Raw genomic sequence first — 18531 nt, 5'->3', positions numbered from 1 at the left:
TGATATATGTGTAGTAGAATTACTAGATGGGAATTAATCAACCTATCTTCTCTTCAGAATAAACCTATCTGGTGGAGATGTGATAGGATTTGACATTGAATGGCCGCCATCATATACTAAAGGGAAAGTAGGGAAAGTCGCCCTAATCCAAATATGTGTATCGGAGAAAAAATGCTACTTGTTTCACATTTCCTCAATGTCAGGTCAGTATCATTCTTTCCGTGCTCTGGTTCATATTTGCCTCTCTGTGTCAGGTTACTTGATCTGTGCTTTTGCTTCCAGAAGCAGATAGTACTTCCTGTTTCAGCTGATGGAGAAAACCCACCCCCACTATAGTGCACATATCCAGCTATCCAATTCTGTATGGATATGTTAGTCTCTGTCAGCTCACATAGGTCGTTTATATCATGAAAGTGCCACTGTTACTACAAAATTAATTTAATTTAAAAATCCTTATCGGTGTTATTAACATTGTACATTACGGCTGAATCAATTTTAAGAGCTAGATCTTTTTTAAAAGAGTTTAGTATCAGAAGGTCCTATGTGAGCACCTAAATGAAGTGGCCAGATTTTCTAAAGTGCTCAGTATCCAGCAGCTTCCACTGTTCCCAAACAAGGAGGAAGGAAAGTTTCCTTTTCGTTTACTCTGCTAATGTTTTCATTTCTCTTTGAAGACGACTGTCATAGCTTATTTACACAGCCACTTTCTTGTGCTCCTGAGGAAGTTTTCCTGAATTCAAATGCTATCTTTACTAAAATAGGGCAAATGTTTAATATTTTCTATATAATACGTTTGTCCCCCCACCCCCACAGAAATGAAACTGTAGGCCTGTATTTTGCTGACAACAACCCTTATTACCTTGGCTCAACTGGCTAAAAACCTGATGAGTGGTCAGGATGCCATTGGTTCTTAAAATCTGTGTGTTGTCCTGTATTCCTATAGGGGAGGTATCAAGTATCTGCTGTGCAGACTAGTTCTAGCTTGCTTGATGTATTTGTGGCAAGCCTGGTGTGTACAATGTCTGTAGAACCTAAGCTTTTGTGGTTGGAAATGAAACCATGTAAATGAACAGAGAGTAAACTGATGCAGTGTTGTTGTCATATCCCTGCAGACGTTCTGAAGCTGTGAGAAAAGGGCCATTATTCTCATTGGAGTGTTCACGCTAATGTTTAATAGTGACACTTCAAATTTCTGTATTTAATTGCATATTTTAGCAAATATGGTGGGGAGAGATGTTGAATGGTAGGAAATTCAGATGGAAGAAAGGTACAAAGATGTGAAAGAGGGAGAGAAACAATGAAAGGAGGGTAGAGGAAGAAGAGAAACAAAGGCAGACATGCTGGTGATCCTAAAGGCAGAAATTTTCCCACTGCATGATGATAAATGTGATGACATTGAACATTGGTTGCTGATAAATAAAAATTGAGTTACTAGTTGAAGGGATGTATGTTACCTCTTGGATCTTTTTGCCAGCCTTCCACTCATATCAGTAGAAGATACCCTGTGAACTGAGGGGAGTATAGAGTCCTAAATATAAACCCTCGTCCATGAACAATAATCCAACATAAACTTTGGATTCTGTTCAGAATGGGGACCATACAAGTACCAAGATTGTATCATAAAATGTAGGCGTACACACATGGTGAAATGTTGAGTCTGCAAATACTTATCAAGCTAGTGCAAAGCTCAAGTTTGGACAGTAGAAACTGAACAAGTTTCTAGGTGTGAATATGTTTGGGTGCAGATTTATAAGGGGTTTAGGGCTTTAAAAATTATGGCCAGAATAGTCAAATATGGGATCGTGAAGTCAGGCCTTAGATCATAATTAGGTTCCTAGTGTGCCGAGAGAGGCAGGGGGCGGGCGCTGACGTCGGGTGAGCAGAGGGGCGATGGAGGAGCAAAAAGAGAACTGGCTGCAGGGAGCCCACACTGAGACAGTGGCGCGCGCAGAGCGGCCCACTCCCCCGCGCACACCCCAGGCAAGCAGCGTTGTAGACTTGATGGTGAAGAAAATAATGGATAACATTGCACTTCCAGTTCAAGTGACTACGGTGACCCAGTTTACAAAAAAATTGCTATGACCAACGGTTATATTAATAGAATGAGTAGAGATGAGCTCAGCACTAAACTTGCAGAATTCAAACTTGAAACCAGGGGAGTGAAAGATGTACTGAAAAAGAGGTTGAAGAACTACTATAAGAAGCAGAAGCTGATGCAGAAGGAGCCCACCAATGGAGACAGTTACTATGTTTACATCTGTGTTATTGACTTTGGAGCAACCGGTGAAGAGGACAATCAGCCTGAATTTATACATGAAATAATTGAATTTCCTATTGTTTCACGAAATTCTCGTACCCTAGAAATAGAGGATACCTTTCAACAGTATGTGAAACCAGAGATTAATCCCCAGCTTTCAAACTTCTGCATCATTCTGACAGGAATCACTCACGTCTTGGGATATGAGTAAATTTCTGAATATCCAGTGCCGTATTAGCCGTATCAAATATCCCTCTTCTGCCAAAAAGTGGATCAACATTCGCTAATCCTATGGAAACTTCTACAAGGTTTGAATTGATTGCAGATTCTCTGGGGAAAATTCAATCTAAAGTTGGAATAAGTAAAGTCTTGCACACATTTTTATGTAAATTATTTTTTGTACTCTGCAGGGTCAAGCTGTAAAACATTCCAGTTTGTATAATTTCAGTAGCATTTATTTAGATCGCAAGGCCTTAACAAAGTGCTAATTTTGAGAACCCACAGTCTGAGTTCTTGAAAATCAGACCACTGCTTAGGTGCTTAAATAAAGATTTAAGACTTTAAAAAAAATGGGGGGAGGGATAGCTCAGTGGTTTGAGCATTGGCCTGCTAAACTCAGGGTTGTGAGTTCAGTCCTTGAGGGGACCCCTTAGGGATCTGGGGCAAAATCAGTACTTGGTCCTGCTAGTGAAGGCAGGGGGCTGGATTCAATGACCTTTCAAGATCCCTTCCAGTTCTATGAGATAGAGATATCTCCATTAAAAGAAAAAAAAATGTCCAGAATACAAAGCACCCACAAATCTGGTGGAGAATAGGCCACTTCTGTTTAAATACCTAAAGCCTGATTCAGGTGCTGAACTGTAGTAAACCAAACTTGAAAATTTTAGTCTGTGCCCTTTACCTATAACCTTCAAAAATATTCTATGACTCAATATTGTTATGAGATCCACTTGATGGAAATTCAGGTTTTTAGACCACCAAAGCATGAACTCTGTATGCTGTGTGCGAACTCTGATAGAAAGAACTAGCTCATGTTTTTGAAACCATACTGAGGAATACAGATATTACTGTTTTTCTTTTGCATGTGTTACTCTGTGTCAAAAGTGCAAAAGAATGCTCTGTGACACTGAATGATTTCAAAATTAAATATGAGAGTCTGAGTTACACATTTTTGGCCTTTCAGAGTTTATCTAAGTTCTCCGTTTACTCCAGGCTTCCTTTGTTGGCCTACCACCCGAGCTCGTCTGGTCCTAACCCAGTGTACATCTTGGACTTGGCACTACAATGCAAAAGCTCTTCATGAGTATAATTTTGTGGGTGGGTGATGGTCTCTCCTTCCAAAAGATGTTGTGTCTATATTTGGAGTAGTCTTTGCACATGATGAATTGTATTTTGGGAGGAGGCAACCACAGCTCCCATTGCTTTCAGTAATTGTTACTGGCACTTATAGCAAAGGACCTTGTCCAAGAGGCACATATTCTTGTGTCTGGGCAAATGCTGTAGGAAGGAATATAATTGCTCACAACTCAGTTATATTTAGATTGTCAGTGGCAAGTGCATCTCATATTTTTCTCTTGCTTGGATCACTGGGAGCTGTTGGTGTACAGTACTTCTAAAAATCCTACCTCATTTGTTTAGAGCAGGGGTCCCCAACGCTGTGCCCGTGGGCACCATGGCGCCCGCAGGGGCATCTAAATGCGCCCGCGTCATGGGCCAGCGGTCGAACATCCACTGAACGACACCTCTTGATGACACCGCTTGCCGCTGACAAGCGGTGTCATCGAGAGGTGTTGCTGCCGAAATGCCGCAGAAATTCGGCGGCATATAGTGGGTGCTCCACCGCCGCCACAGTCCTTCGTCTGACACCTGCCAGATGAAAAGATTGGGGACTACTGGTTTAGAGTTTTCTGTCCCCACTGGGCAACCACTGCAAGACCTACTCCTGGTTTCAGATTTCTCCTAAATATCACGTTTTTCCCAGAGTACGCTGATGGCGGCAGCGCTTCTGCTTGGCTTGGTTTTTGGTTAAGTTGTTTTTAGTATGCTATTCCAACCCACCTGAGTTTCCAGGGAAATCTGCTTTCCTAACTGTTTTTTTCCAAGGGCTTTGAACAGTACTCTTATATTAGTAGAGTACTGAAATTTATTCTCCTAATGGGTCCCTGTGTGTCTGGTTGCCTGTGTTTTAAGTTAATAAAAAACTGCATACAGTGTAATAATTTATGACTAAATATGTGAAAATATTGAAATAACACATTCAATTTTAGTGATCATTCAGCTATATGGATCAGAAATTATTTTCCAAAAGCAATTTCCTGTTTTTTGCTGATTGCCATTCATGCTGATGAATGAGGCATTTAGAAGTAAATATTGGATTGGAAGTCATTTTTTGATCTGTTGTTTCCATAAGGAAAAAAAAAAGTTTGCATAATTTCAGTGTTGCTTGCCTCCAGATAAAATTATACTACAACCAGTTGGAGTTCCAGCTAGCACAAAATGTAAACTGACTGGCCTGCCTTGGCATTAAAGTGCCATACTAGAAATCACATGCACTTGTTTGATGGCTAAGTTGATTGCTTTATAGATACAGATGTAGTGACCATTTGGCTATTACTATAAAAAAGGTAGATTGCCCAAATTTATCCTTGATAGGATTCTACCTATTTCTGTATGAAATTAAAATCTGGCAGTTTTTGCCATGTAGTTGATTATATTTGGATTTAATCTGTTTTAGGTTTTCCCAAGGGACTCAAAAGATTGCTTGAAGACGAAGCCGTTAAAAAGGTTGGAGTAGGAATTGAAGGAGATCAGTGGAAGCTGATGAGTGACTTCGAAGTCAAACTGAAGAGCTTTGTAGAACTGGCTGATGTCGCCAATGAAAAAGTAAAAATTCCGTTTCATGGGGGAGGGGTGTCTTATGCTAAATAAAGGGAGGCTTTTATTTTCATAGAAATGCAAATGTGGCTCCAGTCACACACTGTAGATCTGTTACTAGGGATAAATATTACCAGGTGACACTTCCTAAAGTGTTTGAATTTGGAAGGAACTCAAGTAAGAGCTACAGTATTAAATGTCTGTATTTGCATTGCACAGTATATTTGATTTTCCCACAGATCTTTTTTTCTCCTCAGCTCAGTTTCTGGCCATTTTGTTCCATTTGAAACACCATTTTTTTTAAATCAATCAAATTGTATTCCCTTTTATGTTTACTAACAGGAATTGCCAGACTGGATCAGACTCAAGGTCCATCTAGTCCATTGTCCTGTATGCAACAGTGGCCAGTACTAGATGCATCAGAAGAAGGTGCAAGAAACTCTGCAGTTGGCAGTTATGGGATAACCTGCCCCAGGGAAAAATTCCTTCTATCCCCAGCAGTTATGGGCTGGCTTATGCCATGAAGCGTGACCTTCCAAAACTGTAGCTATATTTGTTATCCATGTAAATGTTTCATCCTTTGTGTATCCCACTAAGCTGTTTGTCTCAGTGATCTCTTGTGGCAGAGAATGCAATAGTCCAATTACTCATTGTGTGAAAAAGTCTCTCCTTTTATTGGTTTTGAATTTGCCATCTTTCAGTTTCAATTCCTTTCAATTTCCTTAGTCCTTGAATTATGAGAGAGGGTGAAGAGAAATTTCTGAGCTGCAATCTCTATGATATTCATTATTTTGTAAACTTGTATCATGTCCCCTCTCTAAGGTGTAAAGAGTTTCAATCTTTTCAATATCAATTAATAAATGAGGTTTTTCCCTGCCCTATCACCTCATTTCAGGTGAGGACAAATGATTGATCCTTGTAATGAGACAATTTTTTTCCATAGTATTCTGCATGCCATTCCTTATGAGCTCTAACACCTATTTTATTTTTCTGACTGCTGTTGCACATTGACCAGAGGTTTTCGTTGTGCTGTCTACAATGATGCCTAGGTCATTCTCCAGAGTTGATGAAGTTAATTATTTAGACTCAGTTAAGTGTGTGAGGAATTCAGATTATTCCTTATCAAGCCTGAATTTCATCTGGGTGAGTTCCCCACAGTTGCCTTGCATTTATCCCATTGCTTAGATCATAATCCTTTTCCTGACTCAGTTGCCTCAGAGTCAGAGTTGATTGCTTTTCTCTGGGGCACCAGGCAGGGCTGCTGTCATCCCGGTTAACGTCGTTTCGTTGTTATGTTGCTGATCAATTAGGGAACAGGCTTGCTTGTTTAAAGTTGTGCAATGCTCCCTTCTAATGCCGTTTGGCAGCCACCTGCTTTGTCCACTGCTTGCAGGAAGAGCAGCCTGTTGCAGCTTGCTGGTGGGGGCTTGGAACCAGGGTGGGCTGGCAGCCCCCCATCAGTCCCCACTCCCTTAAGTTCCCTGTGCAGCAGCTGCCCATCAGGCTATCAATTGCTGGCAGTTCAACTGTCCCTCTTCCCACTGCCATGTGCTGCTCCTGCCCTCTGCCTTGGAGCTGCTCCCAGGAGCCTCCTGCTTGCTGTGCAGGGGGGCTAGGGAGGGGCTAATATCAGGGTGTTCCCCTCCCCCCTGCTCCTGCCCCCTGCTTACCTCTTCTCCATATAGCACAGGGTGTGGACTTGACAGGGCTCAGGACGGAGGGGGCTTGCTGTCCGCAGCAGCTGTCTCAACTTGCTGATCTACTTAAAAAGGCACCGTACTTAGAGTGGTGTCAGCGTACCTAAAGGGGCAATTCACATATCTCTCTCTCTCTCTCTCCTCGACACACAGGGTATGTGTCTCTATTTGCCATGCTGTCTCCCCTCCCTCCATTCGTGCTGCCTTGTAGAGAGTGAGGCTACATTAACAACAACGTGTTAACCCTTGAGGGCTCAGCTGAATGCTAGTTCATTATTTAGCAGTAAGGCATTCCCTGGGAAATATCCATATCCTTCCCTCTTTCACCCTCTGACTCCAGCACCTCAACCAAGCTTCACAATCATCATTGCTGTGTACAGTATTAAATTATTTGTTTAAAACTTACATATTGCGTGTGTGTGTGTGTGTATATATATATATATATATACACACACACATACATATATACATACATCGTTTCGCTTAGTCGCATTTTTCAGGAACATAACTACAATGTTAAGCGGGGAGTTACTGTATTCATTTAGCTTCTCCACAACAGCCTGGCCTGCCTTGAATGCTCCTTTAGCACGCTGATCCAACCACTGGTTGTTTGGCAAGTGTTCTGCTTCTTATGTACTTAACATTTTATATTTTTTTTGTTAGTTTTTCTGTCATTTGCGAATTGCTCTTCAAATTCTTTTTTGGCCTGCCTGATTATGCTTTTACCGTGGACTTGCCACAGTATTTTCCGCAGTAGGGTTTGACTTCCTATTTTTAAAGGATGCTTTTTGTCTCTGACCACCTCTTTTACTCTGTGTAACCATGGTGGCGCTTTTTTAGCCCCTTTTTGTGCATGTGTGGGTTTCTTTATTTTCTTTTATTTGGGGTACACACGTAGTTGGAGCCTCTGTTATGATATTTTTTTTAAAGTTCTGTGCAGCCTGCAGGCATATCACTCTTGTGGCTGTTCCTTTTAATTTCAATATAACTAGTTTCCTTGTCTTTGTTTAGTTCCTTTTTTTAAAGTTAAATGCTACTTGTGGTGAGTTTCTTTGATATTTTCTCCCTGACAATGATGTTAAATTTTATTACGTTATGGTAGCTATTATGGAGCAATTCAACTATATTTACCTCTTGGACTAGATCCCATGTGCCACTTAGAACTAAATGAAGACTTGCCTCCCCCTTTATGGGTTCCAGGACTAGCTGCTCCAAGAAGCTGTCATTAATGGAGATGATGTATTCCCAGTCAGTAGGGGATAGTTGAAATCCCCTGGTGATAATTGCATTTTTTGTTTTTGTAGCCTCTCCAATTTCCGTGAGCATTTCACAATGACAGTCGTGATTCTGGTCAGGTGGTAGATAGTACATTCCTACTGCTATCCTCTTACTGTTCGTGCATGGAATTTCTATTCATTGAGATTCCATGCTGTTGTTGCTTGATTCTTATAAGATTTTTACTATTTTTCACTCTTTCTTTCACGTATAGAGCACCTCTCTCACCAGTGTGACCTGCTCTCATCACTGTATATTTTGTATCGTAATATTACCATGTCTCGCTGATTACCATCATTCCCACCAAGTGTCTGTGATGCCTATTACATCAATATCCTCATTTAATTCCAGGCACTCAAGTTCACCCATCTTAGTATTTGTAGACTTTTAGCATTTGTCTACAAGCACTTATGAAATTTGCTAATATTTAGTTGTCTATCTTCTTGTGCTGTAATTGAATGGCAGTCTTTTCTGTTCAAGTGTTTGTTTTTTATTTTCAGTTATCTGTATTTTATCAACTTCTCTTCTCTTTGCTAGGATATAGAGTAGCATATTCAATAAATCCTCCCTTAAGGTATGTGTCGCATCGTGTGCTCCTTCACACCTGTCAGCTTTCCCCCAGCCTTTGTTTAAAAAGTCATTTATGACCTTTTAAATTCTACATGCCAGCAATCGGGTTCTGTTTTGGTTTAGGTGGAGCCCATCCTTCCCATACAGGCACCTCCTTTCCCAAAAAGTTTCCTCGTTCGAGATAAATCAAAATCCATCCTCCCAACATCATTGTCTCATCCATGCACAAACCCAACTGTCTGTATTTCTAATAATGAATACCCCATTGCTATTACTTATCTCTTCCTAATAACAGGGATCCCCTCCCCCAGAGAGGCATCCTCAGGATGAGAGGATACCATGAGATCAGCTGGTAGGAGGGTCCCAGCTATGGGATCACTTCCCTCTGCTTCAGCTTGATGTTCTTTCCTTGAGACTTTCATCCCTCTCAATAGCACAGAGGGTGTCAGGCTGTGGAGTGGGACCTCTATTGTTGATAAAGATTTATTTAGATTGTTGAAAGGCCTTTGATAGTGTCTCACATGAGCCACTAATGTAGTCATTGGGGAAGAGGCAAAGAAGTCTCCTGGCTGGTTTTTGATCCAGACACAACACAAAGAGTAGGAATAAATGGCCAGTTTTCTTCATGATGAAAGGTTGACAGTGGCATGACTCTAGGTTCCATACTGGGTCCAGTGTTTAATTTTGTAGGTGGTGCAGGTAGTGTACCTATAGTTAACATTCCCCCAACACTTTTTTCCTCCAAGATTTCACTTGGAATCTTGGGCTGCAATTTTCTATGCTGAGTATTTGCCTAAGGTTGCGTTATTTTGGAAAGTTTTAGCTAGAATGGATCAACTGTTCCTGAGAATGAGGTTTTGGGAAAATGCATTAATTTATCCAAGTTAAAGTTCTTACAGCTGCTTCATTGAGCAAAGGCTTCAGAGCAAAAGGCTCAAAATTTGACAGGGGCTTGCCCAGGTGTCAGGAATGTGCCTTTTATTGTTCCTCTGAAATACACCCTAATTTGACCAAGTTGTGAGCTTTTTGGAAAATCTCAGTTTGCACATGCTCGGTGGAATCTTCTTAGCATTTACAAAAACACACAAGGAGTCTGGTGGCACCTTAAAGACTAACTGATTTATTTGGGCATAAGTTTTCGTGGGTAAAAAAAAACCCACTTCTTTAGATTCATGGAGTGAAAATTACAGATGCAGGCATAAATATATGTATCAGTATATGTATATTTATGCCTGCATCTGTAATTTTCACTCCATGCAACTGAAGAAGTGGGTTTTTTACCCACGAATGCCCAAATAAATCTGTTAGTCTTTAAGGTGTCACCAGTCTCTTGTTGTTTTTGTGCATACAGGCTAACACGGCTACGCCTCTGATTCTTAGAGTTTAGAAGCTTATGTTTTCCAAAAATTCTGTTCACTGACATGCTCTGGTCACTGGCAGCTCCAACATGTGACTGGACTGTACATGCACCGTCCCCACAGAGTGACTGAGCATGTGCCATTTGAGGGCTGAACAGGACTTTCTCTGCAGTTATTCTTCCTTGCAGAGGAAAATTGCTGTGGTGCCAGGCACAGAAACTGAAAGCAGGGAGCCTGTTTCTCCTGTGCTGTCAGTGCTTCCTCAGTTGATGCCTCGAGAGTACTGAGGAGAAGGCGCAAGCTGCTTGACTGGCAGAGAATTAAGGAACAAGAGTGAGGAGGTAGGGGAAAACATGCAGGGTGGAGGCAGCAGCATATGGGGATGTGATATAGCAGGAAAGAGGGGAGATTAAACAGACAGGGTCTTGTGGAAAATACAGGATTGGGCTCATGTAATTACAGACTGTATCATAATGCATACACACAAGGGGATGAACTAGGGTTCCAATGGAAACCTTAATACTGGCATTTCCTAACTTGAGTGCTTGGCTTTGACCCTTAATGGCATTTTAATGTGGTTTTTTGGATGTACTCTTTATTTCCAGTCTGGGAAGGGGAAGTGATTACTGAAGTAGCACAATTTGCAGATAACACAGTTATTTGTTAGTGATGAGCAGCGTGGAACTTCAGAGAGACCTAACCAAACTGGGTGAAAAGGCAACACAATGTGAAATAAAAGGCAATGTGGATAAATGCAAAGTAGTCACGATGGAGGGTAAAATTTAGAACTCTGTGAAATATACTGGTAGTTTAACTGTATCAACTCAGGAAAGGAAAATGGGTGTCATAGCAGATGTTTCATTGAAGGTATCTGTTCAGTAGACAATAGAGTTGTTGAGGCCAACAGTTTATTAAGTCCAAAAAAGGGATTGGACAGTTTTATATGGATAACAAGAATATGCAGTATTATAGGAGTTAATACTAATAAAAACAGTGTTGGAAAGGGATTTTAAATATGCTTCAGGGCTTAAGCCAATCTCTAACTATTCGAGACCAAGAAATGAGACCTGATGTGGGGAGCAGATTATCTCCCATCTGCCCACTGTGGGGTTTCCTTCATCTTTCTCTGAAGCATCTGGTGCTGGCTTCTATTGGAGCTGGAATGCTGGGCTAGGTGAGCTGTGTGTCTGCTCCTCTCTGGCAGTTCCTAAGTTTTCCTCCCTGTCGTTCTGAATAACCATCCTCTCTTGGAGCAGGGTCCATGAAGGTGTGGGTGAGTTCTTCCTTGTTTCTGTTTCCTGTGTGACTGTCAGATAGCATAATGCATAGTGTTTAAATTCCCAAAAGTACTACAACTGATGCAGTTCCCATTTTCAAGTCTGAGCATAGACCACTACATCTGCCCTTTTCTCTGTCCCACCAGCATAAAACTTTACTGCTCTGACCTCTTTCCAGAGCCCCAATGTAGATGTTAGTAATTATCGATTAAACCTTCAGATATCAAATCCAGATGTGCACATACGTTTGTATTGTTGCATCTGGTTGCATTGGGAACTACCTATGCACTAGACAGCTTGGCTCAGGGAGCAATCTGAAGCAGAGGATTCTATATCTGGGATAAGAATGAATTATTTTGGTCTCTACTGGTCTAATGTCATATTGCTAGAATACAGATGTAGAGAACATAACTTCTGACCACACTTACTTCTCCTAGTGATAGGCATGGCATACAGAAATAAAAAAATCTTAGAGAAGTTTTAATACTTAGTAGAAGGCTGTGCCTTTGAACCTGGTTTGAGAGAACCATGCCACATTAAACTCAGGGAAACTACCATTTAGTAGAACCAGAAACCATGTGCTGGGAGGCTGAAACAATGGCCGGTAAATGGGAACAGCATCATCTCAGGAAAGCACCATAAAAGCTTTTTAAGATGACGGTGAAGTGGAAAGGTTACAGTCAGTGCTTTAAAATGACCTGTACTGAGCACTTGTGTGGTGTATTTCTCCCTTTTTTGCTATGCTGTGGACACCCACTTCTCATTGCATATACTGATGGTGCACTGATGCAGCAATCTAGTTGGCAAGAAGGGAGCGCTGTGCAGGAACACTGTGTCAGGGCACCAATGCTGTAGTTTTTCAGTTGTAACACTGCAGTTGGCTCTGATGGGAGCAGAATCAAGCTGTACATCTGAAGGTCAGTCATTTTGTTGAGGAATGAGTTAATTATGATCTGTTCAGAGTCTCCACTTGTGGTGTTGAATCAGTTTTGTTACCTTGTTCTGAGAATTATTTTTAATTTGAACTTAATAAATATTTTATTTTTAGCTGAAGTGTAAGGAGATGTGGAGTCTAAATGGCCTGGTAAAACATCTATTCAACAAGCAGCTTCTGAAGGACAAGTGTGTCCGCTGTAGTAACTGGGAGGAATTTCCACTCAACGAGGAGCAGAAGTTGTATGCAGCCACTGACGCTTATGTGGGTACAAATAGAGAGCTCCATTCCATGTTTTAACTATTTCATTCCCCTTAATACATTATTTGCTGACCTTTTTAATGTCTTGCTGCAGTGGAACTCACCAATCATGTAATTCAGATTCCTCGCAACCAAATTGTTAGTATTAAATCTTTGCCCCGCAAAACACACTATAAAGCTTCATAATGTTGGTGACTGAGCTGTGGGCAGTCTGGCCGAGAGTTTGGAGCAAGAGTCCAGCCTACCAGTAAGAGCTGAATCCAGACAGTGTGGGTACAGGAGAGAAGCCAAGGGTTGTAGCTGAAGGGTGAACGCCTGTCAGTCAGAAGGCAGAGCCAAGGGTCTGAGCTGTTAGTCAGAAGGCAGGAAGAATCTGGGAGCAGGAGCAGGTGCAGGCAATGGCTGGAGCAGGGCTAGAGACAGTGAAGGCAGGTAAGTGCAGCTGTGGGTTAGAATGTGTTAAGCAGCTCCTGAGCTTAAGTATCAGCCTGTTGACTCCTTCAGCCAATCAAGTGGTGCAGTTGACTCCTTCAACCGATCAGGGCCAGCTGCACTCATTAGGTTTCCAGAAGAGTTGTTCTGCTGAAGGTTGGCCCCTGACACGTGTAGGCTACTGTCCAACATTTTCAGTTCTTGATTGCATTTTAACCCGTGTATTTACTGGAGGCTGTTCTCCAAGGTATTCTCTCCAAGTGGGTCTGATTTGTGAATACTTCTATAAAATTGTACAAATTTAAAAAGTTTGGATTAAATTTGCCTAAACAGCAGCATTGCCTTAAAGACTTGCTGCATCTTCAATAATAACCAGTTTTGTGAATCAGAATAGGAATGGCAAAGAAAAATATCAAACTTGTCAAGTTCTATTGACCAGAAATGATACCATCCCAATATAAATGTTTATCATTTGGCACACTAAGGACACAGTCTGTTAGCAGGAAAAGCTATCCCTCTGAGAAATAGCAAGAGCCCATTCAGTCAGGCATAATATCCAATCGAATAAATGTTCTGTTAGTTTTGGAAACAGTGCTTTATTATTCATTAGAAAAGGGGATGGGGGACAAATGGAGGAGTGGAAAGGTCTTACTTCACTGAACCGTTGCATATGGGAATGAAGTAATTACAATATCTAGGGCTTTACATCAACAGATCTCAAAGTGCTTTGCAAAGGAGATTAATATCATGTCAGTTTTATAGAATGTCTCTGCCCACGACTTCCGTCAGCTACCCCAGGGAGTCCCCTCACATCTCAGCGCCTCATCTCTCCCCTATACCAATGCTTTCTCTCTCTTCTCCCTAGGAAATTGATGAAACCAACCAAACCCGGGAGCCTGACTCTCCCTCTCCCCCAAACCCTGCCCTCCTCCCCTTTGGCCCATACAGGCCTCTTACTCCATCAGGCCGGGGTAGGTGGGGAGAGGTGCCCACTTAGAGTACTTGTTCTCAGTAGCATCAAATTTATATACATCATAATACTTCCATCTCAGACAATGACCTGGCCACAGTGGTCTGTGGTTCAGCATTTCCAGGCTAGACAATTGCAATTCTTTCTCCCTGGGTTTAGGCAAAATGTGGAAAGAAGTTACAGCTGGTGCTTGATGCAGTAACCTGTCTCCTTACTGAGATGAGCTGAAGGAGCATATTGTTTTATACAACATTTAGGTATAATCTTGAACAAGGAAAAGCCTTTTCAACAGCAGCTCCAAAACTGAGTCCAAGCCTCACTCTGTGAAGTTGCTTATTGACCAAAGTACAGTTCTCATTCTCAGTAAATGTTGCTTTTTCTAATACACCTGGAGATGAGCCGTGAACCATAGATTTATATATATCTTTGAGTTCACTTACGAGACTTATCAGGAGGTTACCAGGAACAGTCATTGTTGTAGTTCTGTTTAGTTTTTTTTTTAGCACTGTAGATATCCATGAGGCTCTTTATTAAATGAAAATAGAGGACATGGTCTGCCCACATTTTATGTGCCATGGAACACTGAGACAAATGATACTAATCTATTAGCCATGCCATAAAACAGTGGCTCTCTACCTTTCCAGACCATTGTACCCCTTTCAGAAGTCTGCTTTGTCTTGAGTACCCCCAAGTTTCACCTCACTTAAAAATCGTTTGCTTACAAAATCAGACATAAAAATACGAAAGTGTATGACTTTCTAATTTTTACCATACAATTATAAAATAAATCTGTTTGAATATAAATACTGTACTTACATGTGAATGTATTGTGTATAGAGCAGGTTAAACAAGCTTTTTATGTAGCCTGTTGTAAAACTAGGCAAATATCTAGATGAGTTGAGTACCCCCGGAAGACTTCTGTGTCAATTTAGCCGGTAGTGTAGACGTGGCCCATGTGTTGATCCGACTGGGCCCATGGGTGTGGAGCAAAGGCATTTTGGGTGCATTGTTTAGCAAGAGTTTAACTCAGCATTTGCTTTGTTTCTAACTTTTAAAAAAATAAATGAACACACCTCTAATGTCTTGAGGTAATGTTCACTAAAATCATTGATATGTTCTTGCACCCTTAACTTTACCTTAAGAAAGTGTTAGGCTAAATTGTATTTTGTATTAAGTTCTCTAACTTAATGTTGCATTACTAACATTTTTTGGAACAAAAATCCTTCACTTAGTGTTAAATTGAATTTCCATCTTGGATTGGAGAAGAAATTTGTAGCCTGTTCAGTTTGTTTTAGGCTTTTCCAACTGTGGAAGAAAAAAAATATAATATGTGATCTGTATGGAATCTGAAGCATTAAATTTGTTTTGCTTTTCTTCACAGGCAGGCCTCCTCATTTACCAAAAACTTGAAAATATGAGTAACTGTGGTCAGAGGCTCTGCAGTATAAAAAACGGTAAATTGCAAATTAAAAGCATAAAGAATGTGTGGTTTTTTTTCCTAATTGGACATTGAACTGTTTGGGGTTTACAGACAGCTTGCTGTGAGAGTATTCTGTTTGGGTTCTTTGTTCACCTGTATCAACTGGGTTTCTGAGTGTTTTCCATAAAGGGCAGTAAGTGATATGGGAGCACAGTCACATCATTCTGTGGTGTGAGGCCAAGTTCTATGAGCGGGCTGGTAAGGGATCTCACTCTTACTTAATTTTGTTATTCCACGCCGTAACAGGGTCAGATGCTTGAATAAACTATTGGCCACCTTGTGAATTACAGCATGTTCAGTGCCATCTCATGCATTTGTGAGAGAGATGGAAATACCATAGTGTCTTCTGCTTCACATCCTGCCATGGAGTGAGATCTGCCAGAGCTGGTCTTTTTTTCCTCATAGCTCAGGAGATGTAAATATCCCATGGAATACTAGCAAACTGTAAACTTTGGCTTTGTCCTGGGGGCACACAGTGGTGGATTTTTTTTTGGTATATAGGTTATTAGATTTAATGGAAAATGTCACAGCTGATTTCTCTGAGTTTGCTTCATTTCTGCTGAGCTAGAGATCTTGTCCAGATTTTCTAAAGAGCATGTTACCCGGTAGTTCCTATTTAGGTACCTAAATATATGCCCAGATTTTTCAGAAGAGCTTATCTCCCATTTTCACATCAGAAATAATGAATTAAGCTAAAAATCTTAGTGTTGCTTTTGACCAGGGAAAGCTCTCTGAAAAAGGTTTTATTCTCTTTCTATGCAGGCTGTACCCTTATTTTCCCTGTGATGACCATGCAGCAGCAATGCTGCCTTCTTGATCACAAGGCTTAATTTTTGTGACCTCTTTTAGCCATGTCTCTATGTTTGCAGCTTATGCATGATTCAGCTGCACGTCTGCTCATTTACTTGTTATGAGCTTTAACAAATGAAACACCTTTTAGTTCATGATACTAAAGTCAGTGGAACTACTCATGTTTAAAGTTGCATAAGTCTTTGTAGGATCAGGACCTAAGAATATTTAAGCTAAATGTGTGGGCTGCTCACTTTGTTTGTAGTGCAACAGCACGTAAATGTGCTGAGACTTGTTTAAATGAAGCAAGTTTCCTGTCCCAAAGAGCCTTATGTCCAGATTCTTAAAAAATAGGAGCTTAAAGCTAGACTCCTAATTCCATGTGGAGGAACATACATTAGTGGCTTGACATCTCGAAAGTGCTGTAACACAGTGTCTCCCATTGTCTCAAAGTGAAGAGTCTGTGAGTGAGGGGGGCGAAACAAGCAACTGATCAACACAGGGCAGAGAAAGTCTAGTGTCAAGACTGTATGATGACTATGTTGGTATCTGCTTATCCCTTTGGTAATACTTGGGAGGCTACTTCTGTGTCCGTTCCTGCTGAATTTCTTCGGCTCTTTGGCCTGGCTCCACATGGCTCAGGGGAGGGAGTGTTGCGTGAGTCCTGTTGCCCCTAGGAAGAGGTGGGGTAACCTCTGTGCAGTTCTGGGTCTGGATGGTGCTGGTAGGGACGGTTTGTCCCTGCTGGGTCCCATTTTCCCCTTCCCCCTCACTGTGCAGCATCTTGTCAGGTTGCTTCTGAAAATGGGAACTAGACAAAGCTGTTAACTTTAACTATAATTATAATTAACTATAGCAACTTCTGTTTCTTTTGAGTCAGTAATGATCTAGAAGCTTATATGCATATGAATAGAGGAGAGAGGTGAGTTATATGTAAAGAAACTTCGCTGACACTGAGTTTTTCAGATGGGGAGATGTTGGCAAATGAAGTCAAGAAGCAACTGTCCTCATTAGCTGAAGAAATGGTGGAGCTGGCTAATGGTCTTCCCAGCACTTTTGGACAACTTAAAAATATGCAGAGGTTAGATGTTGTTCAGATCTGCTTCCTCTTTGTCTTTGACATCCCTGTCAGTGGTATGTTCTTACATCTGTACTAATGGTATCGAATCCAGTGCACCCTATTGATAGTTACAGATCCATGTGTAAATTGTGGTGGGTGAGGGCCTCCTGTGGTCCCCACCAGACCACAGTATGGGCTGCTAAGAGTCTTTTCCTGGTTTAAGGCATACAAAGGATTCTCCAAACAAAATAAACAAACAAAAAAGATCCTTTCCCTCTTCCTGGCTTGGGAGAGGGTTTGGCTTACCTGCAGGCTCTGGTGTCCTTAATCTGAGTTAGGGTCTGCCTCCAGCTCCTCCTTTTGGTAATCCTCACTTTATACCTGGTCTATATAGTCTCAGGGATGGTAGAGTCTGTGACTGTCTCAGTTGCCAGCTATATCCAAGGCATAGCAGTCTTCCCCTCGTCACCACCCTTCCTGTGGCAGGCTTTCTCTTTTTAAGCTGGCAGAGCAAGTCTTGCGGTCTGTTTTGTTAGTGCTGGCTGACCCCGTGAGAGCTTGTGGGGGCATCCCTCACAATGTGTATGCCCCCCCTTTAAAGAAACTTTAGTCCATGAGAAAACTTCACTTTTCTACTCACAGATACAAAGATGCAAATTTCCCTTGTGTAATAACAGAGGATTGGTGGTTTGGCACTGCCAGCCATGTTCTGTAGGACCCTTATAATCTGAAGGGAAGCCTGTAAGCCCTGGAACTGTGACAAAACCTACCTTAAGCAATTGCTCAAGTGACCAATGAGTTTTGGATACTTAATGCAACTAGCCTTCTAATCAAGGTGGGATGTACCTCTACTCAGTGGGTTTGGGAATTCTTTGCATCTCAGGATAGGTTGTTGCCTAGGAAAGATGGTCTCACACAAGTTTTAGTCTATGTAGCTGATTACTAGTTGCAGGTTGCTTCTTACCATTCATTGTTTAAATATGATTGTTAATAGCTTGATAGAAATTGTTCCATATAGGCCTGATGGATAAAGATGTAGGGCAGAATGTCATCTGCGCATTGATACTCTATCACAGGGACGTCCGGCCTCTTCAGCTTGAGGGCCCAACATGATATTTGAGAGAGTCGAGAGGCCATAATCAGTCAGTTCTCTTATAAACCCAGTACAAAAAACTGACGATGACGACTGCTACTACTAACTACCTAATAATTTGCATCCGAAAGTTTCTTTACCCCATCAACTTCTTGATTTCCAGCTGAGTCTGAGATGATCCCACAGTACACCAGCATGGCTAAA

General features: G+C 41.4%; 1 protein-coding gene across 11 annotated transcripts in view; it reads left to right on the top strand.

Annotated features, from left to right (window-relative positions):
* Positions 1–18531, top strand: part of WRN (WRN RecQ like helicase) — a 106888-nt gene that overhangs the window by 18921 nt on the left and 69436 nt on the right. For 9 of the 11 annotated variants that reach the window (XM_030565281.1, XM_030565285.1, XM_030565283.1 and 6 more), the window contains 5 exons: positions 58–203; positions 4992–5140; positions 12357–12506; positions 15287–15359; positions 17141–17255. In XM_030565281.1, the coding sequence (XP_030421141.1) occupies positions 58–203; positions 4992–5140; positions 12357–12506; positions 15287–15359; positions 17141–17255 (633 nt within the window). Of the gene's footprint in view, positions 1–57; positions 204–4991; positions 5141–11106; positions 11305–12356; positions 12507–15286; positions 15360–17140; positions 17256–18531 lie in introns of those variants that run through there. The other 2 variants (XM_030565289.1, XM_030565291.1) reach the window with 2 other exon arrangements.

This window comes from Gopherus evgoodei, chromosome 5 (assembly GCF_007399415.2).
Source record: "Gopherus evgoodei ecotype Sinaloan lineage chromosome 5, rGopEvg1_v1.p, whole genome shotgun sequence".
NCBI lineage: Eukaryota > Metazoa > Chordata > Testudines > Testudinidae > Gopherus > Gopherus evgoodei.
The sequence above is the reverse complement of the archived record's forward strand: the minus strand, read 5'-3'. Positions and strand labels throughout refer to the sequence as shown.